Source organism: Bombus fervidus, chromosome 1 (genome assembly GCF_041682495.2).
Source record: "Bombus fervidus isolate BK054 chromosome 1, iyBomFerv1, whole genome shotgun sequence".
Classification (NCBI taxonomy): domain Eukaryota; kingdom Metazoa; phylum Arthropoda; class Insecta; order Hymenoptera; family Apidae; genus Bombus; species Bombus fervidus.
This window is the reverse complement of record NC_091517.1, coordinates 3,674,810-3,695,659: the sequence shown is the minus strand read 5'-3', so window position 1 is coordinate 3,695,659 and position 20,850 is coordinate 3,674,810. Positions and strand designations below refer to the sequence as shown.

At 35.6% G+C, this 20,850-nt stretch overlaps 1 protein-coding gene across 1 annotated transcript in view; it reads right to left on the bottom strand.

The window, feature by feature from the left end:
• Window positions 1-179: 179 nt before the first annotated feature.
• LOC139986829 (uncharacterized) overlaps window positions 180-20,850 on the bottom strand; it is a 215,194-nt gene continuing 194,523 nt past the window's right edge. The window contains exons 3-8 of the mRNA XM_072002481.1: window positions 16,942-17,067; window positions 16,258-16,368; window positions 15,109-15,295; window positions 9,411-9,592; window positions 2,825-3,065; window positions 180-2,374 (exon numbers count right to left, since the gene is read on the bottom strand). Of these exons, the coding sequence (XP_071858582.1) occupies window positions 2,127-2,374; window positions 2,825-3,065; window positions 9,411-9,592; window positions 15,109-15,295; window positions 16,258-16,368; window positions 16,942-17,067 (1,095 nt within the window). The 3' untranslated portion in view covers window positions 180-2,126. The remainder of the gene's footprint in view (window positions 2,375-2,824; window positions 3,066-9,410; window positions 9,593-15,108; window positions 15,296-16,257; window positions 16,369-16,941; window positions 17,068-20,850) is intronic.

The following is a 20,850-nucleotide window of genomic DNA, read 5'->3' as shown; positions in this document are numbered from 1 at the left end:
TGTATCATTGCTCCCAAACTTTTACTTTTTTCTCGCTATTGTACATTATAAATGAATCTATTTACACAGTTTTGACAAAATCCGATTGTCGACCTCATATGTTTAAAGTGATTAAGTAATTCACCGGTCTATGGTAATAAAAGGTCAAGAAAATTGTTTATAAAAAAATAAGAACTGCGTGAATTTACGACAACGTTTACTGACAAAAAACTCTTCTTACAGTAGTTGAGTTTACATACAATAATTTGCATTTTTTTGGAGGCAGGGGTAACAGAGAACGGCAGGCAAAAAAAAAAAATAGGAAAAGAGTATGTATATATGTGATCGGATCGCAAAACTACGCAAAGAGTAACGTCACGATAACGTCTAAAAAAATTGACAGAATCGCTTCTCTTCGATATTATGGAAGCGAGGTCGGGATTCTCGAAGAGATGATTCGACGTTCCGTTTTAACGTACAAAACTTAATAAAACAATCAACCGACAATGATGGGGCTTTAATCGGCTTTAAAGGGAAGGGATCTCGTAATATACATATCGTATAAAAAGAAGAAAAAAAACGTACGAAGATATCACAATCCAGAATAATAAATTTACACGCGATTTCTGTGCTTAATTCAGAACCAATCGCCACCCCATACGCATTAAGAAAGACTAGAATGATTAAGAATATTAATCGACGATTGGAAACTTATAAACGTACGTGTTTAATAACGATTCGTTAATAATTATACGGATAATAATAATTATTATTACAATAATCCTTGATACAACTACGGTGAAACGATCAATTAAAATTGTTCTTTTGTTTTTTCAATTTTTTTCTTTTTTTTTTAATTGACACGATGCGTTTATAATAATGCGACTTTATGTACAATGATTATAAGTGAGAAAAATACATTAGACAACTGGAAAACGATGTACGTCGATCGTTTTGCGTTGTCATGAGATTTATGCGATGGGTTGCGTAATTGATCGTTTACATATCGGAGTTTTTTTATTTCAACAAGTTTTTGTTGAATGTGAGCAAAGTTAAACAATATGGAAGTTTCTCTATCACCTTACTCCTTCGTTTTTTCCTTTCTTGTGCGTGTTTCAATCTTGTTATAATATTGTTATTTTATTCTATCTAGTAAATCATGTTTGTTGTATTATGTTGAACGAAAAACACCGATATGAACGAACTTTCGACGACTGGCGCATTAATTGAAGAAAATAACGCTAGACATAGTGTAGTAATACTAAACGAAATACTTAAGAGAATCTTAGACATCTTCTCCGCGTTGAAAGAAAGAAACAGTAAAGAACGCCTGTTATCCCTAACTGTACAGACTGCACGTTACTTTACCATCGTATTTGCATTGTTAAATCATTCTTCTCGCCTCATAATTCGCAATTTCGTCTTCGTTTCAACGATAAAATCACTCTCACACACATATGCTATCGATTGTCTTTTCATAATGTTACGTTCGATGCAAAATATTTTTCGCTTTTCACGAGTCTCATAACATATCAGCACTTTTTTTTCTGAAACCCGTATGCACCCGTATCAAAACGTTTTAAGAACAAGATGTAATATTGTGGAAGTTGTTCTTTAATATATACAGATTCTGTATACGCTTCGAGAATTGCTTTTTTTCACAGATTTGTTTATCCTAAGTACATAGAAATGATATAAAAAATTAGAATCATATATGGACGGATTCTGATTTTCACAGATATTTGGAATTTTTACGAATTCACAAATTTCATGGCGTTGAAGAAAGAACTGCTCGTATCTTACTCACGCATTACCAGTTCCATGTTGAGGCAAAAAGTCTCTCTCGACCACCTCCGAAAAACCGCGCAGATTACCTCATACAAAGAGAAACATCACATTCCATTCACATTCACGCGTTTCACTAGCATCGATCAAGTGTCGATACCTTTCGAATGGATCAAAACAACCAAACTTACGATCAAAATTTCACGAACTTGAAATTGTCCACCTGTTCAAGACAGAGGATCGATTATTGGACACGAAACAATCATGTTCATGAACCGATGGTTCAGAATGCTCGATCGTATGTGTCAAAGACGAGCAAACGACAGAAAAACGATTTCCAATGAATCTCTATTGGATGATGCTCAATCGGTGCATTCTGAGGCGAAGCTTTCGAGATCTACATAATGTCCGTTCATATTGTCCTCGAGTAACTGCGCCAGATCCCTCCTTAGAGTCTGGAACTCCGGCCTGCGGTCTGGATCAGCCTGCCAACATCGGGATATCACCCTGAACAGCTCGCTTCGACAATGCGAAGGTCTCTCCAGCCGATAACTGTTCTGCACGTTTCGCATCACTTCTCGTGCCGTCATGTCCGGGTACGGTGTCGAACCTGCGTTAGGGAAATGAGTTCTTCTGTCATTCATAACACTGATAATATAATAGTAAGTAACATTTTATATTATGATTCGCAAAGATAAAATAATGCATTAAAGAACACATGTCTGTTTTATAAGTTGTAAATTATTAAGACAATTATTTAAATGGGAATAAAAAATGTGGAAATGATAGAATATTAATAGGACTGCGAAAGTATCAAGAGCAAAAGAGACAGAGAAATAAAGAAAAGCGAATGAGCGAACGAATTAGTTAAGAATTCGAAGACAAGAGTCAGCGATGGATTAGATTAAAGAAGTAAGGAGGAAGCTTGTATTATTATTTTATCGTTAATATAGTTGCCATTATTTCATTTAAGAAGTAGTTAGACTTAATATTAACGAAATTTAGATCTGGGATAGGAATATAAAATATCAAATTCGAGAAATCAATGATTCACACATACCCAGGGTGACGATCTCCCACATCAAGATCCCGAAGCTCCAAACGTCCGTCTTAGTGGTGAATAGCGAGTAGATCAATGACTCGGGCGCCATCCACCTTATTGGCAACGCGTTTCTGCCGTGTCTTGTCTCGATCACTTCCCCATCTTCGTTCGCAAATCTGGACATACCAAAGTCGGCGATCTTGCACAGCTTGTTATGGTCCACTAGCACGTTCCTCGCGGCAAGATCACGGTGGATGATCTGCAAAATCGAACAAAAGCACACGGCTCGATCAACGTTCCTCCATGAGACAGTGACCGCAGGTGGACGTCCTGTTACGCAACCGCACTATAGTTACCACATCGCATATACAAGGTATCAAGTGATAGAGCGAGCAAACTCGAATCCTCGAACTGGTTGGATTGTCGCGTAGAAAAGTTTCAAGACCTCTTCTACCAGCAAAGGTATTCTTCGACGACGGGATTCGACGAATAGATTTTATGACCCGCGGATTCCACGTTGCTCGGCTTCGTAATACGGCGGCAGAGACACGTTATTGCTGATTATTTATTGTACGTCTGATTTATCGCGTGTTCGTCGTACTGTTATTCGCCGCGGAAGCTGAGCTTGATTTATTTTACGTTCTTGTGTGGCCAGCCACCGCGGAACTCGCGAACCGTGTGCTTCAATGGAAATTGCTTGGCGTACCAGTAAATACGCGTGAAATTTAATTGTCGTACGACCTCGACGCGTCGATCAAAGTCGGTGATGATGTTTGAGCAACGATGAAAGCTTCGATTAAACTAGTGAATGGTACTGAACTGTGCTGCAGATTTTCGTCATAGATGATTACAGGTTCAAGTCTCCGGGGAATATTCGAGGAAATGGTACGATCGTTATATAACACGAGTTTGGATGCAAAGCCTAGTCAAAAGTGTAAATTGTTGAGTTTTTTTTTTTAGCATCAGTTAAAAACCTATCGTCGGGAGAAAATATATTTAACATAGTAGCAATTTTCTCAAAAGCTTCAACAAAACAGTGTTGATCCGCGTATACATACATACATTTCTCCGATTTCAGAAGATAAAATGGACCATCATCAATGAATCATCGAAGTAAATATTCAAAATTAAAATTACACGATAAGAACACGTTATGAATCATCTAATTAATTAATAGAAATCTTTCGTGGAATAAACAGCAGATCATTGTAACTTTCCAAAAAAATTTTGTTTCAAGAAAATGTTCAAGAAACTTTGAAACAACACGGAAGAGTACGAATTAGGCTGTCGGAAAATCGGGTGAGCGGGTTCTCGCCGTTCGACCGTGGCCGATGCTAATGAACTTGCGCTGCTCAATGTCAAGGCGAGCTGGATATACATACGTCTTTGCCGTTTCTTTAATGACTTCATCTTCTAGATTTATAGCGCGCCGCGCGACCACCGGTGCAAAACTCGAACGCAAGTCCATTTGTCGTGTCGACCTGCTCGTGTTTCTGCCTGCTCCTCAATGTTTTGTACGGATGAAAAATATATTTTGCGACTACTTTCGCGTAACATAAGATACCAGTGTATCTATGGCATGTCGGCGTTACCGTATCAAAAGAAAAAAAAAAAAAAAAAAGATGAAATATCAAGAAGCCAAGCGATTCATATTCCGTTCACGTTTAAGTCACGTTCTCGTGATAAATATTTTGAACGAGTGCCGTATAATTGATAAATAATCTAAAATTGCTTCATTGCTTATGTATTATTATCTTTATTACACTGATAAGAGGAAATTTTGCTTTTCCAGCTATCGTTTTAATTTTGATAAATAACCTTCCCTTGTTTTAAATTTACCTGTGTTTGTGTCTTTATTTTTTCATTTTTATCTTGAACTTGTCGAAGACTCGTGTTATTTAAAAAATGCCAAGTGAAGAAAATTTCTAAAAATTATAATTCTGTAAAGTATTCTCAATTCGATTTCGTTCTTCAATATTGAGCGGAAAGACGATAAATAATTCAGAATAAATATTTCCCCGGATGTATATCCGTATTAATTTGCAACTGAAACAATACCTCCACGGTTCGTGCGAAGTAAGCACAACGATCTCGATCTTAAACCAATAAGCCTCGCTGTTTCGAGGCTTTAAATCATTTCATCTCGTTCGTGCATCAGCCGTGGCTTCCACTTTCAATTAAGGGTACTATGTATGTCGGGAGAATTATTGGAGGAACAATTCTTGAGAAGAATTTCTGCGAACTCGTGTATAATCTTTGATTGAAATCGACATCCTGACTCGGTTGCTCTTTGCCCGTCCTTCCAACGACGAACATAGCATACTGATTCCAATCGAGACTTCGTTCCCGCTGTTCGATGCCTCGAGCAGCCTCGCCGTGTGCATCTCCATCAACCGAATCATAACCGGTCGATGATGATATTTAGCTATTTACCATTTTTTACCTCGCTACTGCATTGTCATCGATATTCGATAAAAGAAAACCTTCGCGTCGCTGCGTTATTCCAGCAAAAGTGTCAGGTTGATCGGAAAGTTTTGTTGGTTCAACTTTTAACAGGACGGAAATTGCTTATTACAATCGAAACGTTTTTATCTAATAATTCATCTGAGTTATATCTATCCGAGTATTATCTAATAATTCATTCCTCAATTATTTAATCTATATGTATATATTTTTTCAGCGTCCAGTATTTTATGGCCTATTTTTATTTATATATTATATTTATATTTATGTTTATATATTATATTTATATATTATAAAAATATATATATTTTTTGCCTATAGAAAGATTTTCAGGAAAGAAAAGGAATCGATTGTTTTAATTAAAATTGCTATTAATTAATCTTCGATATAATATTCTAGCAATTTATTTAGTAAATTTACATAATGAACTGTTAGTTTTTTATTTTTTATTATTAAAGTATTCTTTTAATGCATTTACAGTCTGATTCTCAGAAACCTAGTTATTCTCTTTTGTAAAATAGTTCTATAAAGGTCTAATGAAATTATCTGAAAGCGTAAAAAGGTTGCGATATCTACCTTGATGCAATGTTTCTGTCTGACATTCGTCTAAGGTTCACCTTATTATAAAACAACTTACTCATCAAATTTTCAAGAGTAATTAATTTTCCGAACAAGGCGCAACAGCACCTTCATTTGAAAACTCCAATCATTTTGCAACACATACGAAAAAATGATTAAAATAGCTCGTGATTCATGAGCATTCATGTTCGCGCTATGAAGTACATGATTTGTTATTCTAATACGTCGGCAAAGGGAGGATTATGGAATAGATGACACGACAGAAGCACGAACCAGTCAGATGAATTATGGAAATGATGCAGATACGTGTTGGTTGCTTCGTATGTTTGTATAAAAAGTTAAGTAAACCAGTTGCTAAGGAATGTTTCATACGATGCAAAAACTTCGTCCATAACGAGTAATATGTTTTTAAATGAATTTTTTCACACTCGAGAAGATAACGACGAGATTCGAGTTGCACCTTTTAAACGATGTTATAGCTAGCAGAGATAGTTAACGTACAGTGGAAGTTTAAGGCACGTTTCTCGCGGTTGGTAGAGCGAAAAAGAACCTTGATGTTCTCCATGCCGGAATGTACACTACCGTTTTCCTTCCGATGAGTAATTATCGTCCACTAACTTCAGAAAATTAGCTTTCGCGCAGCAATTCTCCGAAGACGATTACGCGAACGCCATTCGATATTCGTAGAAAATAATTACGAACGGTTCATTCGATATTTGCCCTTGCAAGAAACGGCGTGAAATTTTTCTAATCGAAGGTTTACCATTGGTAATATTCCTTCTATAGTTGCTTCCATAGAGATGAATTTCATTTTTAAGCCATTCAAACTGACTATTACGTTTCGAATTATTAAACATGTTATAAAATGAAAAAAGTGAAATTTACGATATTGTGTACAAAAAAAGAAACCCCAAAAGATATATTCGAATATTTACGCAAGACTATAAAGAAAATGAACGATAATTTAGAATGTTGACTTGGACTTCGAGTCACGATACTATCTCAAAAAAAGAGTCCATTAAACGTCGTTGGATGCATAAAAATGTCTGTTTTATGGTTCCGAAGCGAATCACGTGCCTTCAGCAAGGAGGTTAGAACCGTAATATTAAACGTGCTCGTGTCACTCTGCGGTTACAGCGGCATTATCAGCTTCGAGTCACACGTTTTTTTGGCTCGAAATTTCATAAATTAGCAATAAATATTCGACACCTCTGTCAGTATCCCAACTTGGGTCTTAGCACGATTTAAAATATGTATATAAAATAATTCTTTTAATCTACGTAAACAGTTTGCAACCATAAGATGATTTTCAGTACTCTACATTTCTAAGATTTCGATCCTCATAGAATCCCGATTTTCTTCAGCAATATTTCAACAACGAGATTTATTAACATCGATGGCTTTTATTCGCAAAAAATATAAAAAATGTGTTCGACAAAGTAATAAAATTTTTTTTTTAGTTATCCAGTTTTTAAATCACCATATTCAACATCCTTTTTAAAATTTTTAATTTTTTTAAATGTAAATAATCGAGCTACTGAAAACTTGGAAGTTGGTTCACCGTCGAATAAATTCCATGAAGACACGAGACAAAAAGATATTAGGTCTTATACTAACTTTCTTACGAGGAAAGAACTCGCTTTAATCGATACAAACTTCTTCGCGTATTCCCGCTAATATAAGTTTATTGCTGTTCACACCAACTTAGGGTTGTAGGACGATCGTTCCAGAATTTATCTCATTTGACCATGTCATCCATTTTTACCCACTGACACAGATTCACTGGTGAAATGATCTCTGGTCCCGCGTCTTTCCGACGCTAAGAAAATATTTGACGTACAAATACCACTGGCAAGCTGTTTGTCATGCCGTCGCTTTTTCGCTCGCGACCTTCAGTCGTAACGTATAGGCAACCTCGAAGGACGAGGTATTCGGTTTTTTAATACGGGGTACTCTTTTGACACGTAGGTGTTTTTGAAACACATTGGAGATTTTAAAGGCGATATTTTATCGTTTCATTATCTTCGTTATTGAGAAGCTTCGATTTATAGCGAGTTTATGAAGCTTTGTCAGATTAAAGAATACACGACGCGAAGAAAGGAATTTTCGCATAGAAAGACGTTTGAAAATGTCACATTATAAGAGACTAAATCAAATAGGTAAAAATGAAAAAAAAAGAAACTTTTGCACAGATACAATTTTGAAAACGTGAAAATATAAGAAATTACATCAAGCAGGATTGTAAATTTGCAAAAGAGAAAAATTTGGAAACATAAGAATATAAGGAATTAAATGAAATAGGGTTGTAGATTTGAGAAACTGAAGTTTTGCATATTTTGCGTAAAAAGATACAGAGAAAGATGTTATATCGATTACGAAAGAGAACTATTTCATGTAAGTTGCTTTCCAATTAAATTAACAAAAATGGTGAAAAATTTGATCATTGACATTCTTATGAATTAATAATTTTGTGTAACATTTACAAAGTCTGAATCCTTCCTTTGTTGTTGCGGGATAAAATACAGAATCGATTATAGATTCGAAAATTTGCAAAAGAGAAAAATTTGGAAAGATAAGAATATAAGGAATTAAATGAAATAGGGTTGTAGATTTGAGAAACTGAAGTTTTGCATATTTTGCGTAAAAAGATACAGAGAAAGATGTTATATCGATTACGAAAGAGAACTATTTCATCTAAGTTGCTTTCCAATTAAATTAACAAAAATGGTGAAAAATTTGATCATTGACATTCTTAAGAATTAATAATTTTGTGTAACATTTACAAAGTCTGAATCTTTCCTTTGTTGTTGCGGGATAAAATACAGAATCGATTATAGATTCGAAAAGAATTAAGAACAAAATCGGCATGACACGAATATAACAACATCGGGGGCAATACTTTGATATAATGTTACAGTAAGTAGACGGTCGCTGTATCGTTTTGGCTTCGTCTCTAAGACTCCTTTAACACGCGAGCATGTAAGGTCATAATAAATTTTCGGCCAACACCAAGAAGCCTCGCGAGCGTAATGGAAATACAAATAAGGGGGAGTGATAATTTAAACGCAACCACGAAAGGGTACTTTTAATAATTCACAGATATTAAAAGCTGTACGCGACGCGATACTTACGATTTAACGTCCTTAAAAATCAACATGATAAAAAGATATAGTTCTAAAGTATTTCAGATTATTAATAGATGCAGAATCGTTTAATCCTTTTGACAATTAATTTCTCTTGAAATAAAAAATACGGAAAAGATGAGATGGATTTTTGAAACTATGTTTCTATAGTTTCGTATCGCACAAATTCACATCTTCAGAATCTCCTATTAGAAAAGAATTGTACATTTAAGAGTTAAAATCTATTCCCAATTCATTTACACATCATCGTGATAATCTACAATAAATTAACCGTGAAAAATTGCGAATAAAATGTTGCGTTAGTGTAACGTCGATGCGTAGTGAGTTAGAAAACACATACATCAAAATGATTTATATTAAAATAAACAATAAAAAAAATCAAAAGAAATATACATAGTAAAATCAGAGTACACTCTCACCTTTTTCGACGCAAGATACTCCATGCCTCTTGCCACGCAGTATCCAAAAACAGTGAGATCCCTAGAGGTGAGCGCGGCTGAGTCCTCACTGAAATTGTAGAAATCCTGCCTGGTGCGATGATCACGCAGGTACGCCAACAATTTCCCGTACATCACGTACTCGAGTATAAGATAATGAGGCTCTGCGAACAAGCATACACGATTACACAATTAAACGGTCTTAAAGCTTCGCGAAATTGCAGTTTGATCAGCATTAACTCGGTGAATGAAATAGCGCGTACGATGCCGTGCATGGGATTAGGGGACCCCATATGGTGAGAATACGAAGAGCTGTATTACACAGCGAGGCCCTTAAAGTAATTTAACCGGAGCACTTTCGGGCCCCCGTAGGTAGTATCAGCCTGATTGTAACATATGAGCCCACTTCTGCAGGCTCCACGAGCTCGTAACTTTCATATTAGGATAGCATTACCAGCCTTTAATAATTTTCGTTTGTTAAGGAGCGTTTCTTTTCTACGAGTAGATTCGTTCCGCGCAAGACGATCTGTACACTCGGTGATAATATTTGCACAGCGAGAAATGTAACGTGGCGAGTGGATAACGCAATCAAGATATAGTGAATTCTAAATTTGGACCGCTTGTGTTGTTACGATGCTGTTACTGGGGCTAACAGCTGTACTCTTGAACAATGAATGTGCTTGCTGCTATCATGTCGACAGCATCGGCAAACTTTAGTCAAATCTTATTCAAGGATTATAATGTAGAGTATAGGAATTGATCTTTATTAAACATCGGTCTAGTCTTTTATTCTTTAGATTTTTATCAAATTACAAAATTTCATACGACCTCATTATTTCATTATGGAGTTCCAATTTTTAACTTGCGGTGTAAAAGTCATAAAATTTGGTGTGAAACGTGAAAAAATTATGCAACCACGATTGAATGATCATAAGGACTCGATTGAAATCATCTTGGAGTTGGGTTTGATGATTTATAAAATTATAATAATCTAGGTCGTACATTTTGGTCTTTCACGCAATGTCTTAAATTAGACTTCCACAATCTTGTGGTTATTTTTCCCTTATATTTCTACTTTTCCAGGGAAGAGACAAAATTTCAGTAATGTATTGTCTTTGATATTTAAACATGTTATATATAAATTCAGCTTAACTAGTTGTTATCCAAAGCTACTACAAGGGAAACGAAGTGTCAAAACCACGATGAAGCTTTTTTCAAACGGTCATCCTAATAAATATTCTCAATCTCGTATTTCAGAAACTGATCACCGCTAATTTAGAAATAAATTACTATCGACATCAATGAATGGTAACGAAATTCGTGTTTTGCACCTGGGCAAATCGGATTCTGAACAAACGAGACGCCGCTACAACCCTTCGAAAGGCAAAAATTTGTCACCGGTAATTGGCGGTGGTGACATAATTAATGCCACACGCGATACTTTATCGAACAGTATCGCTATGTCGCGAGATCAGAAGAATACGACACAAAGTGGACCCTTACTCGCGCTCCTAATTTATCCACGATAAAGTATTATAGAATCTCGTTCCATGTGAATAACGCCGACTCTCGATTAAACCGTGAAAAAGAGGAAGAAGAAGAAGAAGAAGAATAAAGCGGAGAGAAGAAAAACGTCGGTATCATCAAAAGAACTCTTTTAAGGATCGTGGACTCTGAACACCAGGGGTGTCAGAAATTTTTCAACGTGCCACAGATTTGTTTTTCAAAGGAAATACCTAAGTGAACTGACTAATTACTGTCACACCATTACCTAGAAATACTTGCTTGAATTACATTTGTCTTCTTTTTATTGCTGATGAGAAATAATGCCAAATATTCTCCTAAAGTTCGACACAGCAGTTCATAAATATTTTTCCATCCTTGAAGACAGTCACAGTCCTTCTATTTAATTCCTCTTTTTAATTTGTTGAAAGGGATCCTTTTGACAAGAACCGGCCGTCAAAGGACGAAAACGTCGCTCGGAAGGAATTCGAACGCGCCCACCATGACCGAAACGATAAATACGGGGGGCCAGAAATTTAGATGCCGTAAATCTTGCGAGTAGGTTCACGCAGGCGTGTTTTTTCTTCTACACACGTCGAACGTAGTCGAAGGACTTTCGGGGTGGTGCATCCCAAAACGAACACGCCACGTCCTCCATGGACCTTGAGGATCGCCCACAATTATTAGAACCTTTTACTTCAACTCTTTCTTTATAGACCATCTCAAAAGAATACTTTTCTTAAAAGAACATTAAAACATTTAAACATTCATCGATAGACTGTGGATAGTTTATACATCTATGAAAAAATGCAAATATACACAAACTTAAATATAATACAACACATAATATTTGCAATAATTTCTTGTAACTTTTGCAAGTAGCTTTTGCGAGTTTTTGCACCATTATCATAATTTAAATGAATGATCGTTCTATATGGAACCAGAAGGTGTCGTGATACTTATAGTACTAATAAATTTTCCATATAACTATCTACATATAACTGACAAAACTATCATAAATCTCATACAACCTAATATAGTATCACGAAACCTATAATAATTTCTCTTCGGAAGCTTATCGTACGTAAAACCTAATTTTTCTAAACGTATCAAGAAGCTATTTCCCAGAAGGGGATTACATTTTATACTATTACTAGACCAGCTCTGCGTGCATTAGCATACAATCGCGAAAAAGACTATTCCGCGCATAAATATCGAGGGAAGGCCGTAACGACGTCAAATCCAGATCGACGTCCAAACGGACCGATCGTATCGATACCGGTGTATCCTCTTCCGAACCCCGCTACGAACCATCATTTCGCCGACTTAATAGACGTATTGTGCCACGAGGATCGTCGCCGTGGGGACGCGTATGGAAATTTATACGATGAGAGCGACGATACCGACGAGCTTCCAACGAAAGACGTATAATGGGCCTCCCTCTTTGAAATCCGCCACGACTAAAACTTCGAGATTGTCTTGTTGCTGTTTTTGATGTCTCAACCATCGGATTTGTCATTAATGTAGTCGTTAATGCATATGCAACTTAAACTGGAAAAAGAACTTCTAGTTCCATATCTGATTGTTTATTTATTATTCTTCTATTTATTCTCAAGATTCGATACTTTGGAAAATTCTTTTGACGTCCCTGGCATTGGATTTGTTGACAGTGAGACATATTTATGCAATGATGCGGATATGCAATTTTGATAAGAAGAAGAATTTTTGCCGTCACTTGATCGTTGATCTGTTTATTCGCAAGAATTGATTTTTTGGAAGATTCTCATCGATGCTGTAGCAAGAATCTTTGAATTTATTTTTTTCAAGGGAATGGTACTCGAAGAATACTCGGTTTATCGTATTGAAACAGCTGGTCATTCTTTTATTGTCCGATGCGATTGTGTTTCGTTGTGTTCTTCGTCGCAGTTTCACGTGTATAACTGCGCACAATCGACAACTGGAAAAACGAAACACACGACGGCAATTCACTGGTTTATCCTCCCATCGAGATAATTGCGACCAATGTGAGGAACTGTGATTATTTAGCCATCCCGTGTCGATGTAATAGCAATTTATTATACCTCAATTAATCAGACAGCGGTTACGACCCATAGGCAAGCAAATAGCTTTTAACCATTTCACGCTTCGACTTTTAACGCACCACGAACTTGCACGATAACGTTGTGAAATAAAATTTCCTTTCCTCCATGTTTCATAATCGATACTCGTATCATGTTCGGTATGTGCTGAACTTAGCAAAAATGTATTTCACGCAACTCGCTGTAGTTGGTCAAATTCACAAATTAGCGAATTCCATATAATTTCTTTACACAATACTTTATTGTACGTTATTTGCAAGAAGCCAAAGCAATCAACTTCGTTTTTCATAAACGTCTTAATTTCATTATTCCGGTTCAGAATTAGTTCTGCCCTTCTGAAAACCCGAACTATTTACTTTCATAAGTTGATTCACTGTAAGAAGGTGACACAAGCAATCATAGATATAAAGAAAATTGTTAAAAAACACAATCTAACTTTTCTCCACTTTTTAATACATAATATTAACCAATGTATCTTGTCAACAATTCAAATACAATAACGGATTGTATTCTTTATTGCACAGTGTTTTTTAGTCAAAAAAAAAAAAAAAAAAAAAAAAAATCGAATTCTAATATTGTCGCGATTATCCAATCGATTGGAACTCATTAATCCTTCCTTCGTGGTGACTCTGCGGAGGCAGTTCTCCAGAACTATTACTCAATTACCTGCAGGATGATCGCACGTAAACAGCGAGTCCTCCTCCGCTGGTACCAGCGATCGATCTTCCTTTTATTTGCAAAACAATAGTGCACGCGTGTAAATGATTACGGTGGTCGGTTGAGACGGAGACGAAGGAGAAAGAAGACCTATCATTGCTGACTCAATGACGAGGAATGCATCTCTCTTGCGATCCCCTAACGACGTCTTCAATATGCATTACGCCGTGTTTCACGGCGATACGATCTGTGGATGGTCGTCGAAAACAGGGAATCGTAAATAATTAAAGATGCGCTAGCCGGCGAGATAAGCGCGATTTCAGAGGCGACTACGATCAAAACCAGTTATTGTCTGTAGTTTCGTAGTCTACGCAACGCAGGTGTGAATTACTATTTAAGCCATTAATTCTCGGGAAATGCTATGGCGTTGAATAACAGGGAGGAAAACGTGAAGAACAAAATGATAGAAACTGGCTCTTCACTTTGGGATTGAAAAAATCCTCACGACTAGATTTTTATACATTTGTGGAAAATTCGAAGGCACATGCGTGAATACACGCGATTTACGTACAAAAATATATAAAATAATCGAAGTAAAATATTCGTTATAATATTTAATAAGTGAAACAAAATTTAAGTTCCATTTTTTTGGATATATAAAAATTACATAGAAATCTGCAGTCTACTCATCACAATAGGAATATTAATGGAGACGTTATTTTATGCGATAGACGTCAGAAAAAAACCGAAGAACAATCGTTTGACAACATGGATGGGTTGGAATGTAACTTTTCAAACAAGCGAAGCCTCTTCTTACAATTAGAATCTTGATTACTTAATCATCGTATTTTGCAATCTCCGTAAACGAACTGCCACTTAAAACTCCACTAGTTTTTATAAAGCTAGTCGCTGACGTTTACACAGGCAAGGTCAGGAATAAGTGACTCGTGAACTTGGTAACAAAGTAATATCTGTTGGAGTCGAATGCGAAAACAACACCTGCGATATTTATTTAACAAGTACCGAGTATTCCATTTTCAACATTCCATCACATTCCTTGTGCAAATATGAGGATAGTCTAAGAAACGAGATATTACCATTTTAGACAAATTACAAAAATAAGGAATTTTTTAATAGATTTTTTCTTACATATTAAATAATACCTTTACTTGGACTTTTCTTTGTCTCCTTTATAAAAGCATTAAGGTGAGGAATGACATGTTGATCTAAGAAATGAAGAACTACCTTTATTCATATTATCTTTTATACTAATTAAAAAAATAAAAATATTTTTAGTAAATTCTTCCTCGGATATTAAGTATTTTGACATAATTGAGGCGTTGTTTATGCACATATTAAATGACATAATTTCGAATTAAAAGCTATATGAACTATGTTGAAATTAATTTAATTGAGTCTACCTTGTTCTGTACAGCAACCTAGAAGAGTTACGACGTTCGGATGGTTGCCAAGTTGCTGCATGATTTCGAGTTCTCGAACCAGATCCTCCTTCTCTCGTTCGGAAGCACCTTCTTTGACGGTTTTGACGGCTACTAACCGGGTCGTTCCTTGATGACCAGTTAAATCGTCGGCTTCAGCCTTCCAGACCTAAACGACCAAAAAATACAACGTGAATTCGACTTTCTAATAGGATTTTAATTATAAACTCCATCTTCTGCGTGAAACTGGGTTTTAGCGTTCAGAATTGCATACGATATTACACGTTAGACAGAAAATTATGTAATAAATAAGTATTACCTAACGAATGTCTTTTGCTTGAAAAACATACGTTACTAGTAATTAAAACAGTATTAAAGATTAATACACTAAATGTTGCAAAGTAATTTTTTCGTTAGATATATCGTAGATTGTAATTTTTATAAAATATTTCAAAGAAAAGAATCGGTAATGTATAAGGAATTCTTATACAATACAGTTGTATAATAAAAGAATTCACAATGTTGCCGACAATCGACAAGGTATTCACTGATTATTTGCTTAATAAGAAGCATAGTTCCACCTAACCAGTATTCCAGGAATCACTAAATCAAAAGTAATTCGAATGTCTATGCAAACAACAACTGTTTATTGAACATTTGAAGTCCATTATATCACCGCGAGTTCCACGGATCATTACATAAATGATAAACAACGATCTATCTATCGTCCATTGAAACACATGAAATCAATAAACGTCCATAAAATCGTCATACGATCGAACAATTTAATACACACTTAATAGAAATAATGAACAATAGATTAAAAAATTTAGCGAAAAAGATAATAAAAAATTTGATAAAAAGAAAAACTGAACTATCAGAGCGAACATTATTCCTTTTTAAAATTACTTATACATGTATAATTTTCTTTCTTCTACTTCTTATTAATGGGTCACTCCCGCCAGTAAATAAATGAATAAAAGAGTATTTCACAAGAGCGTCTCAAGAGTTGTAACCGAAATTTCGCGGGCGGCGCGCGTTTCACGTTAACGTCGGACGATTTATTATCGCCGTCTCTCGCCTGAGGACTCGCTGTTCCTGTTCCGTTCGAGGGAGAGACTAACGCTTTACCTGGCCGAAGTTTCCTTGGCCGAGGACCGTCTGTAACCTAAGCTTATCTCTAGGAAACTCCCATCTGGATTCTTGCGACGACGGAGGCGGTGGTTTCTCCGCTTCGTGACACTAAACAGAAAAAGAAGACTGTATTGAATCGCGAACGATAATTATTTAAAAATGCCTGACGAATAAATCTGCGGCCGGCCAGTTCCTTTTGATGTACCGCGACTCCGGGCGAAAAGGTGAGCAGAATGGCGTTCTGCGTCGTGAATTATCGTTTCTTCGCGGCGATTATTTTCGAATGAACCATCCAAATAGACGCAACAGCATGGAACTACGCCGAAATGGCCGAGTATTGTCGTAATTTATTTTCGTAATTTTTTATTCACTTACTTTAATTAAGTTAACCCTTGATTACCTTTTGTGAAAAATATATATGATTTATATAAAGATTTTAACAACTTTTAAGATTTTAATAACTTAAAGATTTTAATAACGTGTATAAATTATTCACGAATAGAAAAAGTCTTATCTGTTATGATTAGTTTCTGATAAAAGTTACATTCTATTTCATGATTTTAAATATACATCCGATTATCGTAGAAACGATAAAATTGAACATGTAAATAATTATGTTATTTAAAAAACAATGTATATTCCACTCATATGATTTAGAAGATACAAAAGATATGCGACTACCAAGTGTTGTATCCTCGGAAGCTTCGTGATCGCCTTCTCGATGGATGTTTTGAAGTCACCATTTTCAAGATTCAGCGCGTCTTTCCGGCAGCTTATTTCCGACGATGTGTCCGACTCCTCCAGTACCTACGAAAAAATCAATGTCATCTTGTTGTACATGCAGTCGACAAGAACGATCGAGCGTGCAATTTACGAGAAACCTCGATTTCCTTCGAGTATTTTCGCAGCTCATAAAGTAATCGTGACTCGAGTAAAGGAATCGAGTCTGCAATAACAAGTAGTCATGTTTTATCGATCGTTTTGTTTATTTAATTACGAACGTTCGACAAGTACCACGACGTTCCGTTATAAAAAAATTATTTATAGCCGCTCAAGAAATATGAATTTCGTGGATAGCGTTGATGAACATGAAAATATTATGAGAATGAAATTGAAAATATGCAAAATGCGAACGAACGTTAGGATATCAACGAGGAAATATGTGTTTGACGCAAACAGGAGAGAAAATACGTGACTGCTTCGTACTTTTGCATTCGAATATTATTTTTGTTACATTTACATCGCCTTTGAAGAAGCTGTTTCCTGCATACCACAATAAATCAGTAATTTTTAACGACGAAAACACGACGTGGATAAAGCGGAACGCGGGTAGCTCTTTATCATGAAAAATGATTAATTTACGTCAATACTTATCCATACTTAAAAATTTATACATTTTTTACTGGTTGATTCTAAAAAATTCAGCGAAGTTGAATTCCATTTCCTGTTTCCCTTTCTTTCTACAATATTTTAAACTATTACGATTTTTCAACGGTTGCAGTTTAATATTTTTCAACTTTTATCCTCATCAGAGAGTGCGCAATTAAACGCTTATCGAAGACAAAGACGCAAACGATCTTCGCATTATGTAATTTACTTTCTCATTATTTCAAGACATTATACTATCCGATAGATCGAAGCACACGAAACGACACACTGTATTTTTGCGGGAAAAAAGGATTATTCAATCGATATAATGAACCTAACCATCGTGATTGGACGTTCATTACAAATCCGGTGAATCACTGGCAATCCTTCGCGATCCGTAAAAATTAATCGACAACCGAGTTGTCGTGACCATTCGCGGCGAGTTCAAGGATAAAGCGCGAAGAAATTTGCAAAAAAGCGATCGTGTCACGATGCCTGATTTGGTTTTTTATTCCGTCTATTTCAACCAAAAGATTAGTATTTACGTAAAAAGTAATGATATCGAAGGAAAATTACTAAATAAATCAGCATTTTTCTTAAACGATTGCAGAGTCCTCTTCATATTTTTTATAATAATAATAATAATAGTAATAATAAAGAAAGACTTATGTGAGACCCTCAGAAGGCAAACTGATTAAGTAAAAAAGAATCCAACTAACACGCGTCATACAAACTAGTCTGACGAACCTTCGCCAAACCATTCCAAAATAGAAATGACTAACACGCGTCTTATGTTTTTTTATCGGTAGTCATACAAATATTTCCTCGTCTGAGACCGTTCAAAAAATTATGTCACAAATTCATTACCAACGAAATCTATCACGATCTATAAATTATCTGCAGAAACTCGAATAGTCGTATCGTTAACGATCGCTGAAGGCATTCGCTTCCTAGTACGCGCTTATGCGAAAGCATTTCCAGTTACAAAGGAGGAGGAAGTGGCGATCTTTCATTACGGTTCATTCAACGCGAACTCGGGGATACGCGCCAGCTCGATCTTAGCGACGCACAGTGTATCCAATAGCAATACTAATAAATAAAAAATACTAATTAATAAGTGCCAGCTTCCTGTATCTTTTACTTGTAGCGATAAACACACGAATGAGTGATTATAGTCATAAAATTTACGAAATTCGAGATACAAATAATTCTTTCTGTATTAGCATAAAAATAAGAAATTCCAAATTCCTAATAAATGATAATAATAAATTCATAATGAAAATTTATGTGTTTCTTGTAAACTGTAATTAGACTGTAGATTTGTATGCATTTCTGGGACATTTAGAAAAGCAAAGACGCATATAATGCTCATAATATTCAGAAGTATATAAAACATGCAGTTTTACAGCAATTACGATAAAACAATTTTCTGCTTGGGTTTCATGTCTATATTTGTTTTTCTAGAAATACGAAGTAGCATAAATAATCACAGTCTATTTATGATTTCATTAATTCCTTCAATTGAACAAGTTCCTCGACCTCGGGATATTACTAGTTCCAACGTGCACGGAAATGCGTCGGTTTTTAGCGTAATTATTGAAAAGTATCAAGGAAACACACGCACGTGGATCTACTTTACGGAAGATAACGAAAGTCTTGTCTGTTAATGGCCAGATGATAAATGCTCGCGGTCGACGATAATCCACGGGGCCAACGTAACGGTACTTAAGTGGCACTGGTATACAATTCGCGTTTCGATTTAGCGATCATCGGTCAGATACGCTTTACGGTACACAATCGTAAATCAAAATTTTTTGTCGGGATAATGCGGCCGGTGAGCAGCAGGCTCAAGAGGAAATTACACCGCTGGACGAGAATCACGGCGAATAAAAATGAAACGTTTAGCAACTGAAGGATACCATTTCAAATGGCCACCCCTCGGCTACACGCTTGGGAGCATCGCTTTCAAACCGTCCTGTCGAACAAGGGTAGGGAGGGAACAACAACCTGGGAGAGAGAACTTTCTAGGGGTGAGACTCGAGTTCTGATGTTTTATTACGTTTGACGTAAAAACCGCTGTGTCTAAAACGAAATGTTTGAGACAGGATTTGGAGAGGAATGTTTTTCGAGACATAGAATTTTTGTTATACGGTAGACTCATGCATAGCGTATGGATGACATTATAGTAGAATTTCTAAATCTTATTACACAATATTGAAAATATTAAAATATTCCTTGTTTCGATAATTTTACCTTTGATTAGTTAGACTTTGCCAATTTATTACCTACTTTCATATATTAAGAACATTGGACCTGGCAAATTATTTGCATTTCTCATTATGTTATATCAAAATTCTGCTATTTAATCATAAAGCAGTATTAAAATCAATAAAAATATACTTATCATGGTTTTCTCTTCCATACAATCATCATTTGTTACACGTGAAATGTAATCCTACAGGTTCAACTACATCGAGTAAAGTATGCAACATTTTTTAATGAAAATCTAGAAAATCTATTACATCCATCCACTCATAGCACTAATGATATAAAAAATAATGAAAGATTACTAAAAAGGAGTTATAAGCTTTTTTTTTGATACTCTAACAATTCGATCAGTAAACAAAAGTAGTGCACACAGTTCGAGATACTGGTCCAAAAATAACCAGGTCATTGACACCAACCTTGTTCCTACACCTCTGCAAACTTTCACGTGAAACGGAGCCTGGCCACTGGACCACCACCAAACGTCACTAGACCACTTTCATCCGGCGACCTATATTATATAGTACCTCTACAAATACTTTCTAATGCTGACACCCTATATTCACAATTCCGTATATAAAGGCTTAAAGTATTCTAACACCTGTAGACACATTCTATGAATGTATATAATATGATATATGAAACGTTTAAAAATTTCATTAATATCATTATGAGCCTGAGCAGAGTTTGAAAACAATCTAAAAATGTATATAGTAATGACGATATATTTAATACAAGCATGTATCACAAAGATCACAAAAATATTTAAATAGTTAATGATACATTATATCAATTAACATAAATATTCAGTGGATCCAGGCTTTAGCGCCTATAATTAGCTGAAAATCATAATCGTAACAATCGTCTCTCACTACATTGCTAATGAAATTTCAATATATGGACATAAAAGTTTTCTATAGTAAGTGTTCAAATATTACTTTCGTGAGCTACTGCATA